Genomic DNA, 26,670 nt, shown 5'->3' with positions numbered 1-26,670 from the left:
AACTTGTATTTTGAACATTTTTATTCGGGTTGGAAATCACCAAGGGCCCCACGATATGATATTATCACAACACTTAAACTATGATACAATATTATTGTGATTTTTTCTCATTTTGCCGAATATTGCCATGAACTATATTGCTGAATAATGGGATTTTTGACTTTTTTTCCAAATGCAAATGATGTCCTCAAAGGAAGATTTTGTCAACATCTGTTTATTCTAATAAAGTTTTGAGTCTGTTTATCTCATTTCATTCAATTGGGATTGTGAAGCAGACAGACTGACCAACCCTCATGAATGTTACATTTACCTGACAAACTGAACTGTTTGTTAAACAGTCTACGGTCCAATTGATCTGAATGCTAAGGTGTGTTGGCTACTGTACTATTACAAGTATTTCCAACAATACAGCTTCACCAGAAAAACTGACTTACTAAAAAAAGCAAATGGTTTTATAAAAAGATTGATAAAATATTGCCACGCAAAATACCGCAATACCATGCTGATCCCTTTTCCCCCAACATCCTTAATGTTTACATGCTTGAATGTTCAAAAAACTTTTTTTTCTCCCACTGTCCGTCTGAATATACCTGCATCACCCCCTGCACCTTCTGAAACAAGACAAAAACTATGTCAGGTATTATCCTTGGTCTCTCTCCCCTTTGAAGCTGCAGAACAAATCGTTATATGAACAGTCAGCGATGTCCTGAGATGGAAGAGTGTGTGCTTCATTTTGAATTCATAAAGGCTCAGGCACAACAGAAACTTTATGTTACTGATGGCTTTTGAGAGTTTTACAAGAACGCTCTCAAAACATTGTGGGCACAGGAAACCTTGAACTCAAACACGCGCTTCAGACAGCATTGTAGTCATACAGCATGAGTGGCACTCACTCGAGGAAGCGGGTGATATACTGGCGACTGCAGCGTGACCACCTGGGCTGGGAGGTGCCGTACAGGAGCTGTGGAGACATGACGAAAGGTCGTTTCCCAATGGGTTCACAGTCATTACCGTTGCCATCATGCTGAATCCCAAAGCTGTGACATAAAAGCACATCCCACAGAGAGGGCAATTAAAATTAGTCTTACAACACGTACACGTAGGTGAAGCTACAACAAATAAATACATGACTGTGAACTGCATGTACTGGATAGATGCCAACACTTAAAAGTGTTTTGTCGTTGTGTGTGTAACAGCAGTGAGCCACAAAATCATTACAACAACAAAAATCTGTGCACAGCAATGATAAAAGAAAACAAACATTATACTGTTCACGATCTTTCGAGGAAGGACGCACAGCAATAAGAATGACATCTGCTAAAGGCTGCTGTAAAAATAAGTTAATTGTGAAAGAACTTTTTAGGACATAAGGGTTTTCAACGGATAAATTCAGTCCCTGTTTGTGTCTGTCAACTGAATTTGTGAATTACAATTTGCTAATTTTGTCAGTGTATCACTGGTCTGGCTCACTGAATGCATAGTGCTGTGATGAAGCTTCCCCTTTGGCTTTTAGAAGAAGAAATTACCATTTATGCAAAATAACGGAAATTAGCATCACGTTCACGACCGCATCCTAAAATAATGTGCTTCACGTGCTTATAAAACGAAGTGTGCTCTTACTTAGTGCTAAAATGATTAAGTGTCTATTACAGAAACTATAGTTAGCTTAAAACTAACACGTGTCAGTTTCTCTTCCTGCAGCTGGTTGAAGCATCAATTTTACAGTTCATAATTGTCTCCAGCGCTTTAAAGAGAGTACTGCTTAGTTTTTATCCTTTAAACCCTTGTTTTTTTCATACATGATGATATTTTTGACTGCAGTGCGACAAAGATCCAACCTCTGTGATTGCTTTTACACTGCCTTTAATCCCTGAAGCTCGGTTGACAGCTTATTAGCAGGTCTCTGCTACTGTATGCTACTGGATCGTGTTGTGTAAATTGGGTCTAACTATGAGAAAGTAACACATTTTTCTTTACAAAAAAAAGAAAAGAGCCGTACAATTGTGCTTTGAATCCTCACAACAACCTCAGTCTGTCAGTCCCCTGTTCCCCTGAGCTTCAGTCAATTTATTTTTCTCCCTACAGAGAAGAGGGATGCTTGGTATTCACATCAAGCTCCGATCAATCCAGGACTTGTTCATGCATTCAACACAATAGATGGATGCACAGAATGCCAATATAGTGGAGAAAAAAGTAATTTTAAAGGTCAGTCAGACTCATCTGGAAGACATCAATCAAGATACAAATACAATGACTTTATCAAACGCGCACAGTTTGCATTGATTGAAGTCAAGTTGAATTAGTCTGAAGAAAATGGGACTTCATTTTGCAAATTGCATGTAGAACTGTTAAATGGGGTCGATGGAGAATAGGAGACATAAACAATTGTCTCCGCACATTCCCTCCGTCTATGAGGTGTATGTATATATTGTGTGCATGTGTGTGTGCAGTAAAACCTTACTTGTGTCCCAGCTCGTGAGCTACAGTGAAGGCCAACGGGAGGCCAGTGTCTTCACTAATGCTGCAACTGCGATGTGACTGACACATCCCGGCCACGTGAGACAGACCCAGGGTCTCACAGGGCATGTTGATGGCTGCACAGATGTCCTTCCTGTGAAAAGTGGAAAGTGGAGTCAGTGGCTTCACAAGGCAACATGAAAGACGGCACATTGGAGATCGGAAATATAAGGTGGTGGAGAACAGATTAAAACAAAGGGAGGTGTAAAACTACAGGAGAAAACCATCTGCTACAATCTGCGTTTATTTATCGAATATCTCGCCACCATTTGTCTGTTAACATCTGCAACGCTGGTTTTGTTATCACCTTCTGAGTCTGTGTGTGTGTGTGTGTGTGTGTGTGTGTGTGTGTGTGTGTGTGTGTGTGTGTGTGTGTGTGTGTGTGTGTGTGTGTGTTTGTGTTCATGGCAAAATGTAGTCATGGAGACACCTACAGCTGTGGGAACTAACACAGGAGGTTTAGAGAATTTTCCCGTGTCTGTGGTTTTCACTGTGATAACATCGGAGCGTGCAAGATACAGTCACAAAATGTAACAGTGTAGTCATGTAGTTGTGCTCAAAATGGGGGTCGAGGTGGAAAATGCAATCATTGAAACTGCGTCAGATACTCGGTTCTGATTGGTTGTCAGTCAGGGTACAGTGGAATCTAGCGGATGCCATTAGCAGCACAGAGACAGTGTTCTGGGAGCAGACAGTAAAAAAGAACAAAAAATGTAAGAACAAGAAATGTAACAGCCTTGTCATGTATCAAGTAGTTATTTTTATATTCAAGTTTTCCTTGGGTTTTTTTTGTGAGATAATATTTAATGGGGTAAACAAAGAACTGGACCCCGATAAGGAACTTATTATGGTATTTGTTGTATCTTTGTATCTTTAAATGAAAAAGTGATTCACAAGATTCACAGGTGTAGTTAGAAATGTTCTGTTGTAATTTATCACAGAACACTACAGAAGCAGTTTACACTGCTTTGAAAGAAGAAGAAAGTTGAATTAGTGTGGGATCTGAGATAATAGTTTTTAAAAAAAAATGTATTTACTGTTCTTGGTCCCGTAGCGTTTTACATTTTGTGATTTCTTTTAAGGATTTGAAGGATACGACTGAGTTGCGGGACGCTGTATGAATGACCCACATGGTTTCAAATGGTTGTTTGAAAAAGGAAGAAAACCTTTTTGTTGCCCCTGCGGTTAATTTACTGAGACCTCTGGGATCTGATTTTTGTTCTGTTAAGGGCAGAGAACTACAGCGGGTGACTTGACATCTGTTAGATATCAAATGAAAAAGACAACAACAAATACATTTTGTTTGTGACAGATTCATGGAGCCTCCATTTGTCTCTCTGTAACCTTCTAAATCATTTCATCAATAACTGCTCCGGGAGGAAATCATGAAACAACACTTATGAAATGACTCTTTTGGGAGACATGATGACGTGAAATCACTTTGGTGAATTGAGTTGTTATTTACCTGGTGAGCAGTACTGCTACATCATGGTGCAGCGGGTGTTCTTCTCCTTTCATGTTGAGTTTCTTCTGCCACTTACAGAAGCTGTTCAAGCTGTTGTCAGCATGGTGTGTGACCTTTAAGTCCTCCTGTTATCCACAGTACAAATAAGAACATAGAGTAGCAGAAGTTTACAGCATGGGTCACTACTGATGCGCAGCAAAGAGAACAATAGAGGCTAGATTTGACCAAAAGTGCGATAAAATAAATGCATTTAGTGCACCATCTCTGCTTTAAGCATTCAATTCAGCTCTATAGTGCGCCTTTACACAGACAAAGACAAAAGGAAAGCATCACACAGGATGTCACTGTGTTGTATTTGCACTTTGTACACATGATGATCAGCTTAACTAATGATGCACATACATTTTTTTTATATAGCTTTTAAAAGTTATTAGTTATTTACAGTATATATATAACTACTATTTATTTTTGAGTACTAATATCAACTAGCTAATGTGAAACACTTGTTTGTTTGTTTCTTTATTTACACATAAAAAAAAACAAGATAGAATATATAATTTGCAGGTGAATGTGAAGAAGAGTTTCCTAAAAACTTTTCAGGTGCTTGAAGAGGTGCATTCCCTAGACAGGGAATGATTATGGCAAGGACATATACTGCCCACAACAAGTACACAACTTGTACACTATTTTATCAGTGATTTTAGTGAGTGCATAACACCCATCTGCTCCACAAATATAATGCATCAGTCATAGACATAAGACACACACAAGCCTGCAGGAACCCAAACACACATCTTGAAGACTCACTTCATTATACATGTAAACACAAACATTACCATTAACACACTAACAGCATATGGCTGTTTGGATATGGATGAATTTTTCATAATACAAAAAAAATAAAGGAGAAACACACATAAAATAAGAAAGTAAACAAAACGCTTCTGTTCTCTTTCACCTTCCATCGTCATAGACAAACATGTGTTACCTCATCCTGCTCCAGGAGGATGAGACGAACAACCACAATGTTGATGGCGTTTCCAATACTGGGATCATGAAACAAACCCGCCACCTGAGAAACACAAAGAAAAGAAAACGGCGGTAATTTGGAGGTTGGACATGTGTCCTTACTGCCATGGCACTGGGTCAAAGTATTCCAAGTGAGACAATTTATACAATATATAAGCTGTTGAGATATATACAATATATATATATAGATATATATAGATAGATATAAATATCTATCTATATCTATATATATATAATTACTATTACTATTGTATCCATAAAATTAGCTTTTCTATAAACTGTGGTTGCTCAAGGTTGCTGCCATGAGTCATATATGGTAAAAAAAACGTTGGTATTTCAGAAAATAAATCAAGAAAAAAAGACATTCATTTTAAAAGAAAGAATGTTGTTAGAGACCATGTCAAAGCTTTTACCCCGGTTATTTGAGTTTAGTGAAATGTGACTTGGATAAAAGCGATAAATGCTATAAAACACAGTCCATTTACAATTTGCCATTATGATGACTGAAACATTTTCCTTTTCAGAAACATTGATTTCTTTTCTTTTTTTTTATCCCTTTCAATTTTTCATTCCTTTCATGCAAGAATTTACACGTTGACCTGAGTCACTCTGAGAAATCTCTTTATTGGTGAATATAAAAAGCCTCGGCCCTGAACGAACAGGTCAACAAGTAATCAGCATTTAAATAAGCCTGAAACTTTGACACTCTGCTGAGCAGGAGTCGGCATACAAGACTGTGAGCATCATTATGTTCTGCTTTAAGAGATCAGAAGCATTCATCACACTTGGCGTTGCAGATAAAAGCACTAAAGGCATGTCGGATTATTTTCTAGGAAAGCAATTCTTACCGTTCTGGTATGTTGCATAGCCCTGAGTAAACATTTGAACATGAACAACTCCGCCTCCCTCTTCTCCCTGCCTCTTCTCCCTGCCTGACCTCTGACGCTCCCCCCTCCCCGACTCACAAGCTGTGACAGTGGAAGGGACACTGCGATGGATAACGGGCAGGAAGCTCGGCAAATCATTTTATTCGGACCGACTTTTATCAGAAATATATGAGAATCAAATATTGATGAGTTTCAACACTTGGTGGATTTCTTTTACATTTTAGTGTGCCATACCTTTATTAGGAGCATTTTAAGATTATAAAAGAAAAGTGTGAAAATGCCAGAACGGTAATAATTGCTTTAAACTATAGTGATAATTGTTCACTGTAATAAACACTGCCAGTAATAAGCGTCTGACCTGCTTAACATACGTAGTCAAGACGCACACCGTAAAAAAAACACAACAAAGCTGAAAGCGGGAGCTGGAGCAAAGAAATGCACGGGTAAATAACAGATAAATGACTAAGTGCATGTAGTGCAAATGTAAAGAAGCCGGAAAAAGGAAGAGTGTAAAGCAGGACTGCCCAATCCTGCTCCTGGAGGGCCACTGTCCTGCATGTGTGTTAGGGTTCTCTCTGCTCCAACACACCTGAACCTAATGATGTGCTCGTTATTAAGCAGCTGAAGCTTGTCACAGATTTGAAAATCATGAGACTCAAGTGTGTTAGATTAGGGAGAAACCTAAAACACGCAGGACAGTGGCCCTCCAGGAGCAGGATTGGGCAGCCCTGATTTAAAAATATCCGTACGTTCAAACAAAATGCTTGTTAGATTGAGTTTGAAACTCTTTCACAGTCATTCAGTCATCAGGAATACTTCATAATGCATGAAGGGACAGATCTCCATCAACCCTTCAACACAACAAACGTCTTGTTCAATACAAAACAACAATGTGTCACTGTTTAGTCGCATCTAACGTGACACTCTGATGCTTACTTAGTGAGAGTAAGTGGTCATCAATTTTGATAAATTCAAATAAACAGTTGAAAAACTAACAGATTGATGCCAAGCAGCAAGAGAGCAGTGGCGTATCAAGATTTTTGGTCCAAGTGGGGCTCTGAATTATATAGGGGTTGCATGTATGTGCATGCGTACACACATTGGAATAACATAAACCTCTTAACGTTCCAACGTTCCAGTGGGCCCGCCAACTATTTGTCTTTCAGAGGCTGTAGTAAACTCAGTTATCAATCTAGAGTGAAGATCTTTGTTTCATGGGGCTGTGATTATCCTAGAGGTCACAACAGCTCATTTAATACAAGTTTAAAACAATGCTCTCACTACAATGAACTGGCAACTATGAGGACTAACATCATCACACATGAATACAATTGAGCTTATTTAATCCACAAGAGTCTCAGTTTTCCAGTCCAACTCAATTTATACAATTGGAGACTGTTTATGGACCCCAGTATGTGAGAATATTTAAATACACCATTTTACAATAGGACTAAATAACTGCTTGTACTGCATGAGAAAAAATGCAACATAATGCACAAGATTATCATGCTTACCATATGTACCCATATAAGCCATTTTCATGAACATATCTAGAGGTCAGAGGTCAAGGGACCCCTTTGAAAATGTAGCCTTTGGAGCGTCATTTAGCCCCCTTACCAACAAGCTAGCATGAGGAGGTTGGTACTGATTGATTCCTTAGATCGTTTAGTTTCTTATGATACCAGTACACTCAGACGTTACTCAGACGTTAAGCTAAATCCGGCTACAGCTTCTTAAAGACACTTCCACAGACTTCTACTAGGGGGGGCAATCAGATTTCAGAAGAAAACCCCTGCAAGAGAGAGCCCCTTATTCTGCATTCATAACATAACTGCATGTATAAATATCCGCTAGAGTCAGATGACAGTTGAGCTGAGTTGTATTTCTTTTTTTATTGTTGTCGGGCAAAACGTCGACACACAAAAGTCTTCTGTGCAAGTTGTGTAACGAAGGCACTCCGGGCACATAAAGGACTTAATTCATCAGAATGTGCTGCTGTTGTCTCTCGTAGTAGTTTGTGTGCATGTTGTTGTCGACTTTGCAACAAATTTAAACAGCAACATTAAATTTGCTTTCAGTTTATCTATATCCATGCTTCTCTATTGTTTATCTTGTGAATAAAAATAGAGCTGCGGCTATTTAAAAAGCAACAATATGCTGTTGATTTGACATGTTTCCTCACAAGCCACACGCTGCACATTCACACCCAGTCTTGAAGGGCAAATAGAGCTTTTTTGAATTTCAACTGCATCTTTTTTATGTCCATGTGATCTGTCTGTGTGTTAATATACAGTCATAATAAGATACCCATGTGAAAGGAAGTACGGAGCTATTTTTAAGAAGGGCTTCCATTTTTTTTGTTGTTGCTGAGATCCACTATCCTGGCTGGGTGTAAATCATATCACGGGGTGCACTCAGTACAGCAGAACACAAAAATATGAACCTCTCGTGAAGTTGACAACTGTAAGACGGCGTCGGTGATGAGACAATGGAGCAGCTGATGCCATTACTGATTGTTTGGGTAAGAGGTTGTTTCCCTTGATGCGGTGCAAGATTGTTTTCACAAAACTGGGGCTTTAAAGTTCAAAGCTGGAGTTTAGAGGACTCAAACAAACCATGAGAGGATGTGGGGGAATAATGGTGGCTTCCTCTGTGTATTATTGTCTGTTAGGTCTGTTAATCCGCAGGCTTCTCTCTCTCAGTGAATCCTGATTTTCTGTCCTCGGATAGCTCTTTCAGTAGCCGAGGTGAGAAAAGACTTGACTTTATTTTGGAAAAACCACTTATGTGCTAATCAATACCAGGCACAGAGTCAGTTTGCTTAACCCCCTAAGTTGGAGGCAGTAATGACAAGCGTGAAATGAGTAGAGTTTAATTGATCCATTGTGTTATTAACTGACACAAGGACAGAAAAACGGAAACTGGCCCCAGACTATCATCCAAAACATTTATATTAATCTATGAAGCTTTTCTTTAATATTACCTTTAACTGCATAATTCAGTTACTCATAATAATATCTGCTAATCATTTCAAAGTGTTAAAAGGTTAGGATTTAGGTTATGACTGAGATTTTTAAGCCTGCTACAATAAATAAATTGTATCTAGACCTTCACCTTTTATCATTTTTTAAAATATTATTATTATTATTATTATTATTATTTTGTATGATATAATCTGAAGAAATATTATTTAAAATGTTAGAAGGAATTGCTGCTTAGCTCTGGAGGCTGGTCCGACATGTGCATCAAAAAGTCTTTAGTATTTAAAGCTTTCTTCATTTGCTGGTGTTTGTCTAATTGCATTGAGCTCTCTAGGCCACCGTAGCATTAGTTATTTTGTATATCAACTAACCAAGTTTAATAGAAAACTTTGAGTCAGGAGGCGGTTAGCTTAGTTTAGCTTGGCCCAGAGGCTGGAAACAGGGGGAAACAGCGAGCTTAACAGCTGTTACCAAGAAGACCCAAAATCTGCCTTCCAGCTGTATTAAACCACAATATTTTGTCATTACATTCAGGTTTTTGTACAGATTAAATATACAAGATTGTGCCCGAGCTAAACACCTACACTAGCTGTAGTAATTAACCTGGGGTAGTGCACATTAATTAACATTTCAGTTTTCAACTCAATGTAAATGTGCTAGAGTTAGTTTATGAGCTTATTATTACAGTCAGTGTGCAGGTTATTACAAATAAGTGTCCTAATTTATTAAAACGATGCTTCAGCAAGATGAAAAATACAATTTAACACAATTACAATTGAGCAGATATGTAAAAACATTGAATCAATGTTCTCATATAACTCAACATGAAGCAAAAAAGCATTTACAAAAACTTTTGTGTGCGTTGATGAAAGCTTCGATGATGAAACTATTATTCAAACAGGATTTTCTGATGAATGTAAATGTTATGTTAACGTTATTGTTAATGTCAAATACTTACAATGTTCATGACAGCGAGGACGTAGCTTTCCACAGCTTTGCTCCCATGATGCTCCACCATTTTAGGGTCGGCCACCACCAGCGTTTCCACCCACTTCTCTTTGCTGACTGAGCGTTGGCGAATCCTCCTCCTTCTCCTCTGCTGGCGGAGCTCCCACCGCTCCCGCTGCCTCTCAATGTCTCCAAAACTTTGATGGTTTTCTGGAGATGAGAGATAGAAACAGACATTTGTGCCAACTTTTAACGCGTAGAAAGGCCTACACGTTTTTCTTGGACCCAAAATCCTGCTCTTGGCTTCTCTGCCTTTATCATTCTTACTGTCCTTATTAAAATATTAGGGTAATACAGTAACTGCTCTTCAAAAGGCTTAATAACAAAGTGATGGGCTCATTAATCAGTCGGATGATTAATAACACACAGGGTTTATCAGGCCACTGTGGGGAATATGATATTTTAATCATTGTGATGATGTTTCTTTGTTTGTCAGGTATTTTTTATTTATTTATTGGATTAGACAAAAACAGACATTTTGATCTGTTTATTTTTTTCATGAATATTAGAATTATCAGAAACTGCACAACAGTACATTTCAATATAATCTGACATTGTGATATAACTGACAGATAATATATAATGGCAGATTAAAGCACGGGACCTATTGTTGTTCTGATTCCCATCTGCTTTTTTTCCTGCACCACTGAAATTGACTCCCATTATCCCAAAAATGTGAGCCTCCGCACACACGCGCGCGCACACACACACACACACACACACACACACACACACACACACACACACACGCACACGCACACGCACACGCACACGCACACGCACGCACGCACACGCACACACGCACACGCACGCGCACACACGCACGCACACGCGCGCACACACACAGAGCATACTTTACTTTAAGTGGCTGATGTTATGTTGTTATTCTATGGACCACTGCAGATTATTTGCCGGAGACAGACTCAAGAGAGAGAAACAGAACTCTTGACATTCACACATGGACACGAGTTGGCAAAATGTAGGCTACTTATACTTCGAGGAACATCAAACAAGTTCAAAGCATTATAAAACTTGTTAATGGTGTCACTTAACATGGTGCATGCATGAACGTGTGTGTATTGTGATTTACCTTTGATTCCACAGGTACCGTTGACAGCTGGTTTCCCTGAGATGGGCTGTACGACTGGACCCCTGGAGGGAGGGGACGCGTGGCGTTTGTAGATGGCGTGGGCTTGTGGTGCTGCGGTCTCATCGCTCGACTTCTCCAGAGGCTGAATGAAAAACTCTTCATCGGACACCTTGAACAGTCCTGTCTGAAGAAAAAGAAGGGATGTTCGTCAGTTCTCTTCTTCTCTTACAAATAATTCAACAGTAATTATTAAAATTTCAAGCAATGCAATGTACTTGTGTATTTTATTTGCTCTTCTGCCACAATACATTTGTAACTAATGGATATAAGAGGACACATCACTTAACTTTAGAGATGTCAGTCGATTAATCAAATAGTTAATCGAAAGAAAATCAACCACTAAACTATTTTGTTAATTGAGCAAAACTGCAAAAAACAATTGGTGGTTCCAAGTTGTTAAATGTGAGAATTGGGGCTGCAGTAGCTCAGACCTGGGAACAAAAGGGCTTCTTTCAAATCATCTGCTTTCATCGCAGCAAATTTAATATTTTGGGGTTTTTCAGACAAAACAAGACAAAACAAGACATCACGTCACCTTCTGCTTTAGAATATTGTGGTGCTATTCTTCAGTGTTTTCTGATTTTTTTATACACAAAGTGATGAATTAATTAAAGAAAATAACCAGCAGATGAATAGATAATGAAAATGATCGATAGCCCCACTTTTTAAGTATTAGTAAGGCAAGGCAAGTTTACTGGTATAACACAATTTCAACAACAAGGTTGTGCAAAGTGCTTTACATAAAACATTAAAAGCATTGGAAAGGACCGCATATAACATTACATTTAAAATACAACACGAACAAAACATGACAATAATATCAAAGTCAAGCAATCATTCAATTATAAAACATTCAAAGCATTGGGAAGAAACATAAAATGGCATTAAATTAAAAATGTAATCAAAAACACGAGCATATCAAAAGGTAAGAGAAGCAGTTACAGTGCAGTACAAGCAATTCATGAATGATTGTATTTACGGAAAAGGTAGCGGCAAACAGAAAAGTCTCCAGTATTAGCTTTCATTGTTGCATGAATATAAACTATAAATTAAATGTGTGCGCCGGTTTGTTAGTGCGGGTATCAATGCATTATTCCTTTTTTTCCAATTAGCTGAATTGCAAACTCATCAAATTCTGCAGGTGCTTCACAGTTAAAGTCCTCAAAGGAAAAGAAACATCTTTTGTTGAATGTCGTGTTGATATTCCTGTAAGTTAAGTGCTTAGTATGGAAGTTAGATTTGGGGATCTTTACAAAAGCCCCATTAGACATAAGTTCATTCATTCATTCATTCATTCATTCATTCATTCATCTTCAACCGCTTGTCCCTGTCAGGGTCGCGGGGGGGGGGGGCTGGAGCCGATCCCAGCTGACATCGGGCGTGAGGCGGGGTACACCCTGGACAGGACGCCAGTCTATCCCAGGGCACATAAAGACGAACAGAGACAGACAACCATTCACACCTAAGGGCAATTTTGAGCTGAGAAAATCTGTTAATATAAATTCAGTACTGGAAATCAGACAAAACTGCTAAATCTTTCCTTAAAATGACACGTCTTCAGCACACACACAAAAACAAAAACTCAGTAAGTGAAACAGTTCAAACAGTCTGATGTCTTAAGTTGCTGGAGACATTCAGGGCACATCTGAGGCAGGAGAAAGATCAGATGTCACATAAATTACTGCACCCGAAACCACGTCGGCACAGCGCCAAAACCAAATTCCAGTAGCCCCACTCCTTTTTTCTCTTGACCATCCTTGCCCTATATTTAATTTCTGTCCACCTTCTGCTCCGACAGTATGAACTCTCCCTCAGCTGTCAGAGAGTCCCACTGAGGCTCAGACAGGAGGGATGGTGCTACATGAACTGTGCAGTCCCACGTGGGGAAAATTGTGGAGTAGAACGTCTTGCAGTCACAGACAGAGCAGGGGCCGTGTTCACAAAACATTTTATATTAGCGCTAAGAGTACTCCTAGGGAGCACTAAAAGTTCTTAGTTAAGAGTAATGTCTTTAAACCTATTCCCAAAGCCTCTGAGACCTTTTACTAAGTAGTGGGAGGGACTCCTAAGATAAGACTTGAGGGCGGGGTTGACCTCGTTGCCATGGATGACATCATGTTCATTCCCTCTATGCCCACAGTGATTGGCTGAGAGGGAACAAGTCCCTGAGAGTGAAATCTATAATAAAAACACTCAAATGGGGAAGCGAATGAACTGCCTCACTATGTGGGGTCTGGATAGGACATTTATCGTTGTTGGTGATGTGATGGCATCCCTGATCAACTCTACCACGTTCATAACGCCGTCTCTATTAAGGCGATACCTTTTTAAAAGCTCACCATTATTTAATTTATCCAAAATGTTGACTGCAGCAGCCATGTTAGCTCCTTCCTGATTTACTCTTAGTGACTTAGGAGTCCTAAAACTAGGAGTGAAACGCCGCTTATTTTTAAGAGTTACTCCTAAATCAGCAAGTTAGGACCTACTAACTTTGTGAACACGGCACCAGCTGTGTAGACATTTTTGCCTCTTGTTTTAGTAAATGAACCTGTGACTCTAAACCTTTATAAGCTGGTCGCAGTGCAAATTAAAAGTCATATTAAATATAATCAAGCGCAGTCATTTGTCTTAGCAATCAAGTGCAGACATGATTTGTGGGTTTGGTTTTTGATTTATTTATATCAGGTGACTCACACTTTTAGCACAACTACACAAAGGGGATGCAAACACCCTTTGTTGTTATAATCACACCATAGTCAGGGATGACACATTGCTGTTATGTATATACAGTATTTAGACTGTTTTCAATTATGTGCATTAACATGTAAATAACGCTTATTCCTGCATTGTGTGCGTTTGTTTGTGTGTGCTCTGAATTCCTGTAAATATCAAGACGTCTCTGCACCACTGTCACCTACACAACCTCTGCAACATCCATTATACCTGTGACTCATTGAGTTCCTGTTATTGTATTTTTAGCCTGACCCAAACCTCACAGGACTGTGACATCGCACAGCTTGAAGGAATACATCCTGATGGAAATACACATTTATTTATACATGGGAACAAATACGATTTTAGCTTCTTGTTTTTTTCTATGGTTCACGAATGCAACACCTCAAAAACAAACTTTGTCTGACACAAATTTTTTTTAGATCCACAACATTTCAAGAAAATAAAAAGGGAAGTATGTTCATTTCACATTCATGGTAACTGCAACTTTTGTATTGGGATCTATCCTGTGTTGTGTTTTGGATGAACAATTGCACAGGCTTTGGAGTGACACACTTTTGCTTGAATACAATAAAGAATAAGATGAAAACAGCCTTTGTTTTTCTACAGCGCTGCAGGACATGCACTTCCAGATAGAGGTAAGTCCTTCCCATGTCGTAATCCTATTTGTGGGACAATTAGTTTTACTGCACGGCCACATATTCTGGCAAAAAAAGTTTCTGGTTGATTAGACCCATGGATTCCTAACCTTTTCGGTAATCTGTCGCAGGAGGTTATGATGGGATTGCATACAAAACACACAGTAGTTGTCCAGAGATACGCCATAAATAAGGTATTTTTTAGACCGCTAATGACAGTGACATAAAAAAAAAATAGTTTTCAAACAATAGTTTTCAAACCATGGAGTTTGAAAATACAATAAAGTACTTAAAGGACGTGTACTGAAAATATGGAGAAAAAAGAAACTCGGGCAGGGATTGCCTCCACATGGCTCTCACACAGCACTCTCCAAGTGAAATACCGACGTTTCTTTATGGCCACGTGCACCAGCTGATTTCACTGTTGGACTTCACTACCACTGATATGAAGATGTATGGCCCTACAGTACCTCCTAGTTGCCTTTTGATGGAGATATATCAACTCCTTCAAACTAACGGAAAGACATGTTGTAACCCAAGACGGACTGTGGTTTTTGGTTTGGGCTTGACTGTTTTGCCCCAAATGTTCTCATTTTACACGTAAATGGCACACTAATAAACATTTCTAAAAACATTTGAAGCGAGAAATTTGCAGTATAGTAACAGCCCTGCCTAGTTTGACAGACGCTTCGTAGTTTGCTAGCCTGGTTCGTTGCGGTGGACGGACCTAATTTGCATAAAGCTGAGGTCCAGTGGTGTTTAAGCAAATTCAGATACATTGAGCGTCAACTCGCCGCACTGTGTCCATCATGCAATTGGTGGCCAGATCTCTTGCTCTCCATAGAAAATGAATGGGATCCGTTGACATGTGGAACATGTAATTCTTTTGAAAACTCCTCCAACAGCAAGACTTTAATTTGTCGACAAAGACAAAGATATTAAAAAAGAATCTGCAGGACTCTCTCCTCGTCTTTCATCAGTATTCATAACTCCTCCTTCACAGACACAAGTTTAAAATGGTTCGATTCTTCAGAGACCAACATTAGTTATCATCTCAAATTTGCCAAAAACGATTTGAAAAAACTTCAGGACAATAATGTCTAAAGTAACAACAAAGCAATGAGCATCATCTTTAGGGCCAAACTCACTGGCCTCCATCCAGCTGATCATGTGTTTCACTTGCTGCAGACCAGACTGAAGGCTTCAAACAAGCCAAGAGTGAAGCTGGCTGCTGTGCGAACCTGGCAGAGAACCACCAATGTGGATACCATGTGTGTGCTGATGTGTGTGGATTGTAGACTTCAGAAAATAAATGTCTGCAAAGGATTAACAATTAATTATCAAAAAGCATGCCTTTAAAAATGTATTGTTATTATTGAGTGTCAAAAATTGCTTTTGGTCTCCTCTAAGAAGAGTGTGGATAAGTGCTCATCTTCTACAGTGTGTTTGCTCAGAGACCACTTCATTAAAGGTTCCCTGTGGAGCAATTTTTTACAAGTGGATCCCCACTTGACTTTAGATTGGTGACACGATACAAGGTCCTTTCACGCTATTCTGCTGATCCACAAGTGAACTTGAAATGTTAGTCTGGGAACCAGACAGACAGCAAGCTCATGTTTCATTTGCTCTGTCAGAAATGTCTCCATCCTGTCCAGACAGCCAATCAGATCCTGGTCCAATCAATTCTGTTTATCTCATATGGGGCCACTTTATACTATGTCTGACAACTTTGGGAGCCTTCATGCAAAATACATGATGATGTCATTTTTGGCTTGTACAACCTCTCGTAGGGACACTACGGTGAGCATAAACCTAGCTTAGTATGGAGTAGCACCATTGAGGCATTTAATTTTTTTGCACTTAACACTTTATTGAATTTAAAGAGACAAAGGAATACAAACAAACATGCAATAAGGACAATATACACACATATGACTAAAAACAGCAGACTAAGACAAAAAAAAAAAAAAGAATTACAGTAAACTACATTAATAAATATATAAAACTGAAGCTGCATTATTATTGGGACCAGGTGAGCAAATGCATATGTGAGTGTGTTGAATGAAAAGAAGCTAAGCCCCGGGTTTGTCCTTAAGGACCTGTATTGTAGTAAAGAGATCTTTCCCATCTCAAATATTACCGTTCCATCCTGCCCGGCAAAGAGAAGGTTTTCCATTCATAAGCTGCCACTCTAGCAAGCAATGTATGCCAGTCGTGACTGATGGAGCGTGAGCTGACTTCCGTTGTTGAACAAGCAGTCTCCTACCCAGCATGATAGCAGCCCATTCAGCATGTACTGTATAGAGGACGTTGTGTTGCTCAGGGTGGATGGATCCCCCAAGAGGAATAGGGAAAAGCAAAAAAGGAACTTCCTGACCAACAATTCTCTGGACTGATGACCGAAGGTCCCGTACACTGGGGCACTTCCATAAGGTTAAAATACTTTTTTAAACTTCACCCTAAACAGTTTATAGGCATCCAATACATTCTCTTAATAATCTCAAATTGAATAACTACATAGTGTAAAGTGCATTCACACTATGTAGGATGTTGGCCCACTCTTTTAGTGCTATATTTCTGCAATAACATCGAGTAGTATAGTGATGCTTCTAATATAAGAGGGACCCTCTGCATTTTGGGGCCGAGCTGGGATTTTCGGGGGGCATTTTCTATCTACGGCTGTAAACAACATCCCTTGAAATTCAAAACAGAAAAAAAGAGAGGTTCCAGACCAACTCGTAATTCCAATTACGTCTGGCAATGTCAAGCTAATGAAATGCAGCGATGTGTCAGAGAAGACAGGGGAGAAGACTGCAAGCAATTATATGTGGATATCAACAATGTAGGGCTTAAAACACCTTTTAAAAAGTTGCTTTTCAATGTGTTGTGAGGAAGAGGATGTATTCAACAAATTTGTTAGACCTCAAGGAGTTTGGGTGAGAAACAATGAATATAAATGTAGCCTTTGTTTGTTTACAGGGAATCGCCACAGGGCACCTTTATACATAACCACTCAGTACAACAGGCAGCTACAACAGTAAATCATGCAGTTGTAGCTTAATATATGCAGGCAGCACGCGGACATGGTCAAAATGTGTGTTAGTATTCAGCTAAAGATGAGAGTTTGTGAGATGTGTGGTCTATATGAATCTAATTGCATATCAACTGGGTTAGATCAGTGCAAAATGTGGTGATATCAGCATTTCAGAAGCAGTTTTAGTTTTTTGATTTTTGTACATGACAGCATTAAAAGGTGCAGAAAGGGCAGTGGGCAAAACATGACATCTCCGATATATCCGTTGAAGGGCTTTGTGAGAAGTTCACAAACACATTTGCCATTACGTTAGCCAACAGAAAAAACAAATAAGGCTGTTACAACAGTTGTGAGCAGAGGGTAATCTCTGTACCCAGATAACCTTGAAGCAGAGGGGCTATAGCGGCAGGATTCGTCTACTTCTGACAGCTAAGATGAAAAACTTGACAGTGCAGGGGCCAAAGGATCATCAAATAATAAATGGATTAAGAGTGAAAAAACAATTGCCTCTGTCCTGGTCGTGGGCAGACAAAGCTCATGATGTGGAGAGAGTTGAGAGCCTTAGCCTTGAACGACATGAATCCATGGACACGAGATGCGGTGTGGGGAGTGTTTAACACACGCAATGATGTGATGCTGCTGAATGGGTGTATCTGTACCATCGCTGCACCCGTTTCGATTTGAATATTCCGAGCAAGACAATGCACAATTGTGACACAAACATGTGAGCGACTCGACACTTTAGATCTCGACCCAATGAATCTTCTTTCAAATGCAGTTTGCAGGATGGATTTGCAGCTAAAACTCTGCAGGAAGTTCATGATAGTCTCGAGACATTTTGGTCCCTGTTGTTTCCAGCATCTCACTGAAGCCATACCACATAACTATTTAAGTTGTGTATACATGATTCCCAATTCCATACAGTTATCTTCCCCAGATACTATAAAGCACTATAAAGAACAGAGTTAATAAAATCATAATCCTCTTTACGGTTGACGAGAAAGGTGTTGTTACATGGCAAAACAGCATTCACCCTCAAGGAATTATCAGGAATTAACAGACTGTTTCTAACTTCCTTAAGGCAATGTTTGTTATTATTTAAGTCCAGTGTGGAGTCGTAGTGTTTGGTAAAATACCAGGCTTGGCTTTACAACTGAACGTGGTCAAGCACACTAAATAAAAACAGAGAACTAAAAGGGGTTGTCTCAGTGGGAATGTGGTCCACTTGAAGCAACATTGAGTGTTTTCTTTTCCAAATAAATCTATAAGATTAAACAGATTATTGATAATGCATTTTATCCATGTGTGTGTAAACTCCTCGATCAATTCTGGACGTGACTGCATCCTGTGAAGCTTTTCAGGCCGGCACCTTAAAAGAGGAACTCCACTGGTTTTACACGCCAAACTACTGCATGAGCCTTTGCATGTTCTCATTTGTCCAGGTCATCGTTATCCTTAAAGCAATTTCAGTCAAAAGCAACTGGACTTGGTTAAGTCCAGTTGCTTTTGCCTGAAATTGCTTTGAGGACAAAGTACTGCATGTGTAAAAAAGTTGCATAAAGCTTTCTGTGAAATTTGATAAAATGCAGCGTCATTTGGGGCTGAAGACAACGAGTTTTGTGTGGTTAGAAAGCAGTGTAGCCCTTCGTCGTCCACTCCTCATCTCTGCATGAGGCCAGAGGCTCGGGGCGTGTGAGAGTGTAAGTGTAAATCTGCTCACCCTGTGCCACGTTCAGAGTGGAAACTTAAGGTGGTCACTTAAATTCAAAAGATGTGCAGGGAAAGATCTCTGTATTCAGGCTGCTCTCAAATGTCTACCTAGTCCAAGCCTCCGAGGTGGCCCGTCATCTTTTTCTCTTATTTTGAGATGGTCTTACCTTTAATATAGTTTGTATACGCAACAGGCAGACAGGAAATTAAAAGGAAAGAGAGGGGGTTGAATGCAACATTTTTAAGAATTTTGTATCAAAGATTAAATCTGGTCTAAAATCTCTGAATGCTCTGATGAACTGGGATGTCTCCTTCAGCAGTCCACAGATTCTTTCCGTTATGAGCACACATCTGTGACCACAGAGACAGAGCACCACATGAATGGCTGGCTGCATTTTGAAGGAACAGTCGCTCAATACGAGTGAGCAGATTGTAGCTTATAGTTGTCAGGCTGCGTTCATCTTCTGGCCGGACAAAAGCACTTCAATCCAAAGTCTGTATTGTGGATAGCTTCAGAGTCAGACACCCCTATGTTGCATGGAAAATCCATTCGGGGTGTGTAGCTGTTTAAATGACCCTCGAAATGATAATTTGTATATGAATGACTCTCTTATTGTTGCCTTGAATTTATGTATCTGTACATGCCTCCAACTGAGAATCAGAAAACAGAGACAATTCTTGATGCATTGAAGAAATGGGGGCCGCGTTTAACAACAGCAGAACTATATCAAACATCTACAAACTCTCTATATTCGTGCAGTATAATCCAAGCATCCTTTATCCGATGGTAAGATCAGTACTTCCAGAACACATGCCTTTTGTGAGTATTGCGCCTGTGCAAGCTTCTCAGACAAGTAGTTGCATTGTCGATAGTACTGAGCATACAACTGGATAAAAGAGACTTGGATTATACTCCGGGAGTTGTGTGAGAGTTTGTAAAGGGAGGTTTTGATATAGTTTTGCTGTTCAACTGCGGCCGCCTATTTCTTCAACGCATTGAGACTTTTCTCTGTTTTGTGATTCTCTCTTCTTTGTGGAGGCTAAGAGAGAGAAAAAAATGTTTTCTTCATGAATTCAAGGCAACACTGTGAGTATTTGATACACAAATGGTTATTTTGAGGGAGCTTTCTAGATGATTAGATGAGGTCCACAGTTTTCATATCAATTATCTATAACACGCGCTTCACTCAGCTCTGAATACAGGGCTCTGCTGCAGCTGACACCTCTGTGTTTAGATACAACTTCAAGCTTTTGAAATTACTCACCAGTCCATCACAGGTACTTATAGCTGCGTTTCCTTTACCAATGGCATCATCCCACACTTCACCTAAGAAATGGCACTGGAAAGATCCAGGGGGCTGGATCTGGGCCCCATCCAGACCACCGTACCTCCTCTCTGTCAGGAAGCCCGGAGCCAGCAGGTGTCGGTTGAGGGTGAGGTTAAAGTGCAAACTGTGACCGCCGTGCCGCAACTGGTAGAACACTCGATCGACATCCGCCGGTCCCTCTGAGGCTTCCCGGCGCTGTACACGGCGAGCATGGTGAGACAGGAAGTTGGACAGGAAGTGACCTCTGGCATCCACTCTAGTCGGGTGAACCACTTCATACAGAGGCGGATCCTGCAGAGATCTCTCTGTCAAAGCCATGGTGGGAAGAGAAGAAGGGTGAATAAATCATGGGAAAGAGGAGGGTAATGAAGTAATTAAAGTGGCTGTAAAGCTGTAAACAAACTGGGGAAACATGGGGGTCTCATCCATCACTTTTATGTTAAAATAGAGCTGTAGTGCATATAGCGTGTATCCCTCTTTGACTTTTTACTGTCATCTGCAGCAGGGTTTGATAAAGTTGGGGAAATTCATTACTCTGATAAAAAAAATACTCATTAATTCCTGTTATTTAAACTAGCTGAATCAGCAGCAGGAAAGACAGTGTGAGAAGATCTCTATTGTGAGCAAGGATAAAGAAAATGTACCTTGAGCAGATGGATTACAAGCAGTCTGTTCTGGCTGACGTGATTTGGCTCTCTATTATAAAGACTTTTCCTCCACATGAAGTTGTATTAAAAATGCATTAAAATTATGTTTTATGGTTAATTTTTCAACCATAAAGTAACATTCATACGGAAGCTAAGTTGCCACTGTTTTCTGTCGCAGCATTGGCTCCCCGTGCGTTTCAGGATTGATTTTAAAGTTCTTCTACTAGTTTTTAAGTGTCTTAACGGTCTTGGGCCTTCTTACCTATCTGATTTGCTTTTACCTTATCAGCCGCCGCGGACCCTGAGGTCCTCTGGCACCGGCCTTTTAACCATACCACAGGTAAGTTCAAAAAAGCACGAGGAGGCGGCTTTCAGTTGTTATGGGCTCCGACTGTGGAACAGCCTGCCTGACCCTGAGAGCCTCAGGATCGCGGAGACTGCTGAGGTTTTTAAAAAGAGGCTTTAGACCCATCTTTTTAACCAGGCTTTTAATTGAAATCTTAAATCTTTTTGATTTCTTTTAGGCAGTGCTAATCAGAGCTTTTTTATCCTTTTTTACTGTCTGTGTGTCTGTGTGTCAGCGTGGCTGTGTGTGTATGTGTGAATGCGTGTATGAACTTATACATATTTGTGTATGTCTCTGTGCATGACTGTGGGGGTGGGAGCGTTGGTTTCTCTTTTTCTGTACATCTCTGAAAGGCACTTTGCGATACTTTTCTGTATGAAAAGCGCCATATACAGAAAGGTTGATTTGATTTGAGCCTGGATGAGTACTGAGCAGCTCTTTCTTGGGCTAGTTAAAGAGTCTAAGATGCTGTTCTCCGACTCAGCCAGGTAACTGTACATTAGATGTCTCAGAAGTGCCTCACATATAGGAGCATCAGAGAACACAAACTGTTGACTGGCACGGTCACTACCACTTGGGAACCTGAAGCAATAACCATTAACCAGTGCATAAGTGTACGATAATGAGTCTCTACTTACTCCTGACTGCATAGTGTACGGCAACAACAAGTATGGCTGGAAGCAAAATCTGTAGATGAGTTTCTTCTAAATAAGTGGAGTGACTCAGAAAGTGTGGAAGTAGAAACCATTTTAACACGTGAGCTTTGTAAGAAGATGATAGCAGCAGCAGCTGGCAACACAACACATTTATTTCATCAAGTTGAGTCGAGGAGAGGCAAACAACGTGTTAGAAACAGACTACTGGTGCAATTAAAACCATTCTCTACATTTCATCATATTCAATTCATTCAATAAATATTACACAACTACACTGCAATACCGTTATATTATTTCAAGGCATTATCAGCAATCCCTGATTTGCACATACAAACATGTTAACCACATGAGCAAATGTGGCCAATGTGTTTGACCAATACATACATAACAACGGCTGTAATCTTTGTTTTATAATAATGTCTTATTTATTCTGCACAGCTCACAGATCAAATAAAACCATGAAGCATCTGGATTTCCAAACACACTGCCTTCACATGTACACAGATAACCTAGTCCTGCTCCTGAACCCCCATAATGCCGCCATCGTTAGCTTAATGTCATTCAAAAGAAATTAGCAGAATGCAAACAATTATTTTAGAGAGCTTTGCAACAAGATAAAGGAGTCTCTCCATTTAGCTTCGCCTTGGATTATCTCTGCACGAATGTTTTTCATCAATACATCAGTGCATAACCATGTGGGCTAGATATGTTTGGCATTGAGCTGCTTGGAACATCTCACTGAATGAAGAGCAAGGAAAGCACACATTCAACGTTTTCTGCTGCAAGGTCACTTAAGGTGTTTTCACTTGTATTCATGAATATCTACAGTATCTAAGCTAGCAGAATGTCGGTTGAGGGTGAGGTTAAAGTGCAAACGACTTCACCCATTTTAAAAAGCCAAGCAGCAAAAAATATTTGATGGCAAGAAGTCAATGGAGCTGCGTCACCTCAATTCAATAAGCTTTATTGGAATGGCATCTGAAATGTGTTGCCAATCACAAAATACAGTGCACCGCTTTAAAAAGGTGTGCTGCTCGAAAATACTGAGAAATATTGGGCTGGGATTACCTGCTCATGGCTCTCACCCCAATATGTGAAATAAGGACATTGTGTCACGGCCAAATGCACTAACACGCACGAGCGGTCAGACCTTCTATCACAACAGACAGCGAAACTCAGATTACAACACACACAGAGGGAGAGTGCTCAGAACATTACTTCACTATATCGCCTCGTGGGAAATAGTTGTTCGCTGCAGTGTATTCATGTTTATGGGGCGGCAGTAGCTCGGTCCATAGGTGACTTGGCTGGGAACCGTAGGGTCGCTGGTTCAAGTCCCTGTGTGGACCATATATGGAGCGTGGACTGGTGGCTGGAGAGGTGCCAGTTCACCTCCTGGGCACTGCCGAGGTGCTGTTGAGCAAGGCACCGAACCCCCAACTGCTCGGAGCCTGGGCACTGGCAGCCCCCTCGCTCTAACATCTCTCCTTAATTGCATATATAGGTCCTGTTTGTGCATGTGTGTATTTCGGGCCTGTGTGTGTAACATGTACGATAATAAGAGTGAAAATTGAATTTCCCCGTGTGGGATAAAAATAAAGTAATTCTTCTTCTTCTTCTTCTATTCATGTTCTCCATATTGAGTACAGTGCTGTTAAATTTTGCACGATTCAACCTTCAACTAAGTATTCTTGGAAACAGTAAGATTTATTTCAAACATTACGGCTTACTATAGCTGTCTTTGTGTGTATTATGAGGAAGATATGCATCCAGATGGATATTAAAGAAGAAATATGTATATGGCTACAGTATGCAGCCTTGATGGAGGTGTGCTGTCTAGTCCCACGAGGCTCTAATCATGAAAAACACATGAAGGATTTTTTCCATCTGGAACAATTACATGTAGCATCTCTCACAGAGATGTTCATTTTAAATTAAAGAGACTTCATTACACCTTTTCATGAAGCAGCTGTGGCCTTCGCTGCAGGTCCAAAGCAATTATTATTTCACACGCCATAAGGGCAACAATAGGAAAATTCAATTTAATTTATTCATGGTTCATGGTCACTAAAATAATGCCTGCCAGGAGGTCGACAGACAAACATGAGCAACACTGATCAGGCTCCTACTGCACTCTAAGTTAAAGATGTTGTAGGTAAAAAGCAAAAATAACAAAAAGCCCTGCGGCTCTCCCTCTTCCCTCTCTGCCCTGAGCCAATAGGAATGCCTGCTCTCTCTGAAATGACCTGTGATTGGCCAAAGTCTCCCGTTCATGGGCTGGGGTTTCTAAATCCTGAAAACAGAGCCGAGAGGAGTCGCTGAAGTCATTTTCTCACAGAACACTTGAATTACAATATGATGATAGATTATTATGGATTGTTTTTACCATAATCACCAAAAATAAACTGCCTACACCAGGTTTATAATTAGCTGAAGCTACGGTAGAAAATGATAGCACCAAAAGCCGGCAACACTACAAATGTATTTCACCGAGTTGAGTACAAGAGCGAGATATTATGAGAGGATTGGTATTCAGGTGGTGTTCTCTCCCCACTTTTACTTATTGTGGAGAAGCTATCCTCTTGTGGAGACGTTATTGCCAGCTCTCCAGTAGCTATATCAGCAGACGGTTGTACAGAAAGGATGTGAATGTGTGGTGGAAAAATAAGTAATTGGAATTGAAGACATCAGTGCGGTTCTGATCAATTACCTGCAGCAGATACAATTTAGAGGAATCCAGCACAGTTATAGCAGATAAGCCACAGCTTCTTCACGCTTATAATGAACACAATTATGTATGGCTGTATTACTCTCTCCATCCACTCAGTCCACTCAACCTGGAACAAGCTGCGGCAGGAACTGAAGCTGTCCAGCATGAGTCCCCCTGGGGATTTGAAACATCTGTGGATGTCTGCTCTTGTTCTTGTTGAACTACCACTCTGGCACTTATCACTCTATGACTTATGTCCTATTTTGTCTTTGTACAAATGTGCTGTCTTGCTGTCTGTCTGTAACTTTGTGTCGTATTGCTGTTGTGTCTCTTGAGAAAAAGGCCCTGTGTCTCAATGAGAGACCTGTATAAATAAAAAGAAAAGAAAAATAACAAAACGTCCCCAAATGTGTTATCAGGAGGAAGCCTGTGTCCAAGTGTCTCTCCATTTTGGATTCTTAGTCATTTCATTACACACTCTGTGATCCCTGTGCCAACATCTATCACCTGAAATCATTATTGCAGCACTTAGTTTTCCTCTCAAGGGGCTGCACCTGATTTATACTGGTTGAGACAATGTGCATCCTGTAATCTCAGGAGAGTTGTGACTTTTAACATCCAAACCAGACTAAAGGGACCGAGAGGATGAAAGTGCAGGGAGTGGAGGCGGGGGAGTGTTGCCCAAGAGAGAATGAATTCTCTGATGTGATGATATCCACTTGGATGGACAACTTATATTGTACGCTTTGTAAAGAAAGAATGGAAACCAGCTTCACTATGAGATTGATGATGCATCCTTAGAAAAGTTCTGTTTCCTGACCTTCACTGCTGAGGTCAGAGGTCAGTGTCAGCTGCACTGAGAGCCTGCATTTTGGCTCAAGGGCAGGGCAGATGCTTTCCTGCATGGGGCTCTGGTGATTCAGTGGAAATAAAGTCTCTCGGCTACCATAGTAAGCTGCAAAATCTTGGGTTTAATTACTATGGGCAGGACAAAACTTTGTAAACATAAGTCACAGCTGGCCTCTCCTGCTGGCCTGATTCTGGATTGAATTAGATGCGCTCTGAAACAAATGTGCACAACAAAAGCAGCCCCGATACCAGAGGACGTGGCGATATCATGAATGCAAAGTGTCAACTCTTTTGTTTTCAGCCTCACTAACCTGGTTCATGTGATAATCCCAATGTTTTGCAGTTTTCCAGGACCGTCAGAAGTGCGATGAAGAGGTGAATGGGAGAGACTCCTCGTCCGAAAGCGTGAAACCCGCAGTCCAAACGGGTCATTTTGTCAGGACGATGACTTGTATTTTAGAAACATTTAGTGCCTCCTCTAACACCGCGTCGGTTGTCAATTCAAATGATTCCCATCTGGGCTGGATGGAGTTTTCGCTTTGCTGCTACCATTCACTTACACTGTGACAGCCCCAACACACTCCAATTTAGGCCTGAACATCGGCTGCTGTCACGGGCTGCTTCTGTTGCATTCTCAGCCTCTTTGGACTTGTTTGTTTCTCGTTGTTAATGTTTGCTTGCGAGTAGCTGTCCCCTCTGTCCTCCATCAGCCTCCGACCAACAGTTAGAGACAGCTTAAAAGTGTTCTCTGCAAACTTCGCAGAGAGCCACCCCCACAGATGGGTGGACTTAAGACAATGGGCTATCTTGCACTGGGGCTTAAAGGGGAATGGTACTCAAGAAATCGGATATACTGTAGTGCTTCGATCCAATTGGCAAGTTGCTCCCGAAGCTGAGGTCTTTCGGGTTTCCAGTGGGTCACACGAGGACCAGTGTGAGTCAGAGAAAATGAACAGATCCAGAGGCTTTGTGCAGAGTTATA

At 40.4% G+C, this 26,670-nt stretch overlaps 1 protein-coding gene across 1 annotated transcript in view; it reads right to left on the bottom strand.

Moving 5' to 3' along the window:
- The window catches only part of adamts7 (a disintegrin-like and metallopeptidase (reprolysin type) with thrombospondin type 1 motif, 7), an 83,936-nt gene extending 57,549 nt beyond the window's left edge, over positions 1 to 26,387 (bottom strand). Inside the window, exons 1-8 of the mRNA XM_083912803.1 lie at positions 26,000 to 26,387; positions 20,418 to 20,785; positions 10,978 to 11,161; positions 9,838 to 10,037; positions 4,971 to 5,054; positions 3,983 to 4,107; positions 2,462 to 2,611; positions 894 to 1,037 (exon numbers count right to left, since the gene is read on the bottom strand). Coding sequence (XP_083768929.1) covers positions 894 to 1,037; positions 2,462 to 2,611; positions 3,983 to 4,107; positions 4,971 to 5,054; positions 9,838 to 10,037; positions 10,978 to 11,161; positions 20,418 to 20,785; positions 26,000 to 26,120 — 1,376 coding nt within the window. The 5' untranslated portion in view covers positions 26,121 to 26,387. The remainder of the gene's footprint in view (positions 1 to 893; positions 1,038 to 2,461; positions 2,612 to 3,982; positions 4,108 to 4,970; positions 5,055 to 9,837; positions 10,038 to 10,977; positions 11,162 to 20,417; positions 20,786 to 25,999) is intronic.
- Between the last annotated feature and the right edge of the window lie 283 nt (positions 26,388 to 26,670).

This window comes from Echiichthys vipera (genome assembly GCF_963691815.1).
Source record: "Echiichthys vipera genome assembly, chromosome: 1".
Classification (NCBI taxonomy): Eukaryota; Metazoa; Chordata; class Actinopteri; order Perciformes; family Trachinidae; genus Echiichthys; species Echiichthys vipera.
The sequence above is the reverse complement of the archived record's forward strand: the minus strand, read 5'-3'. Positions and strand labels throughout refer to the sequence as shown.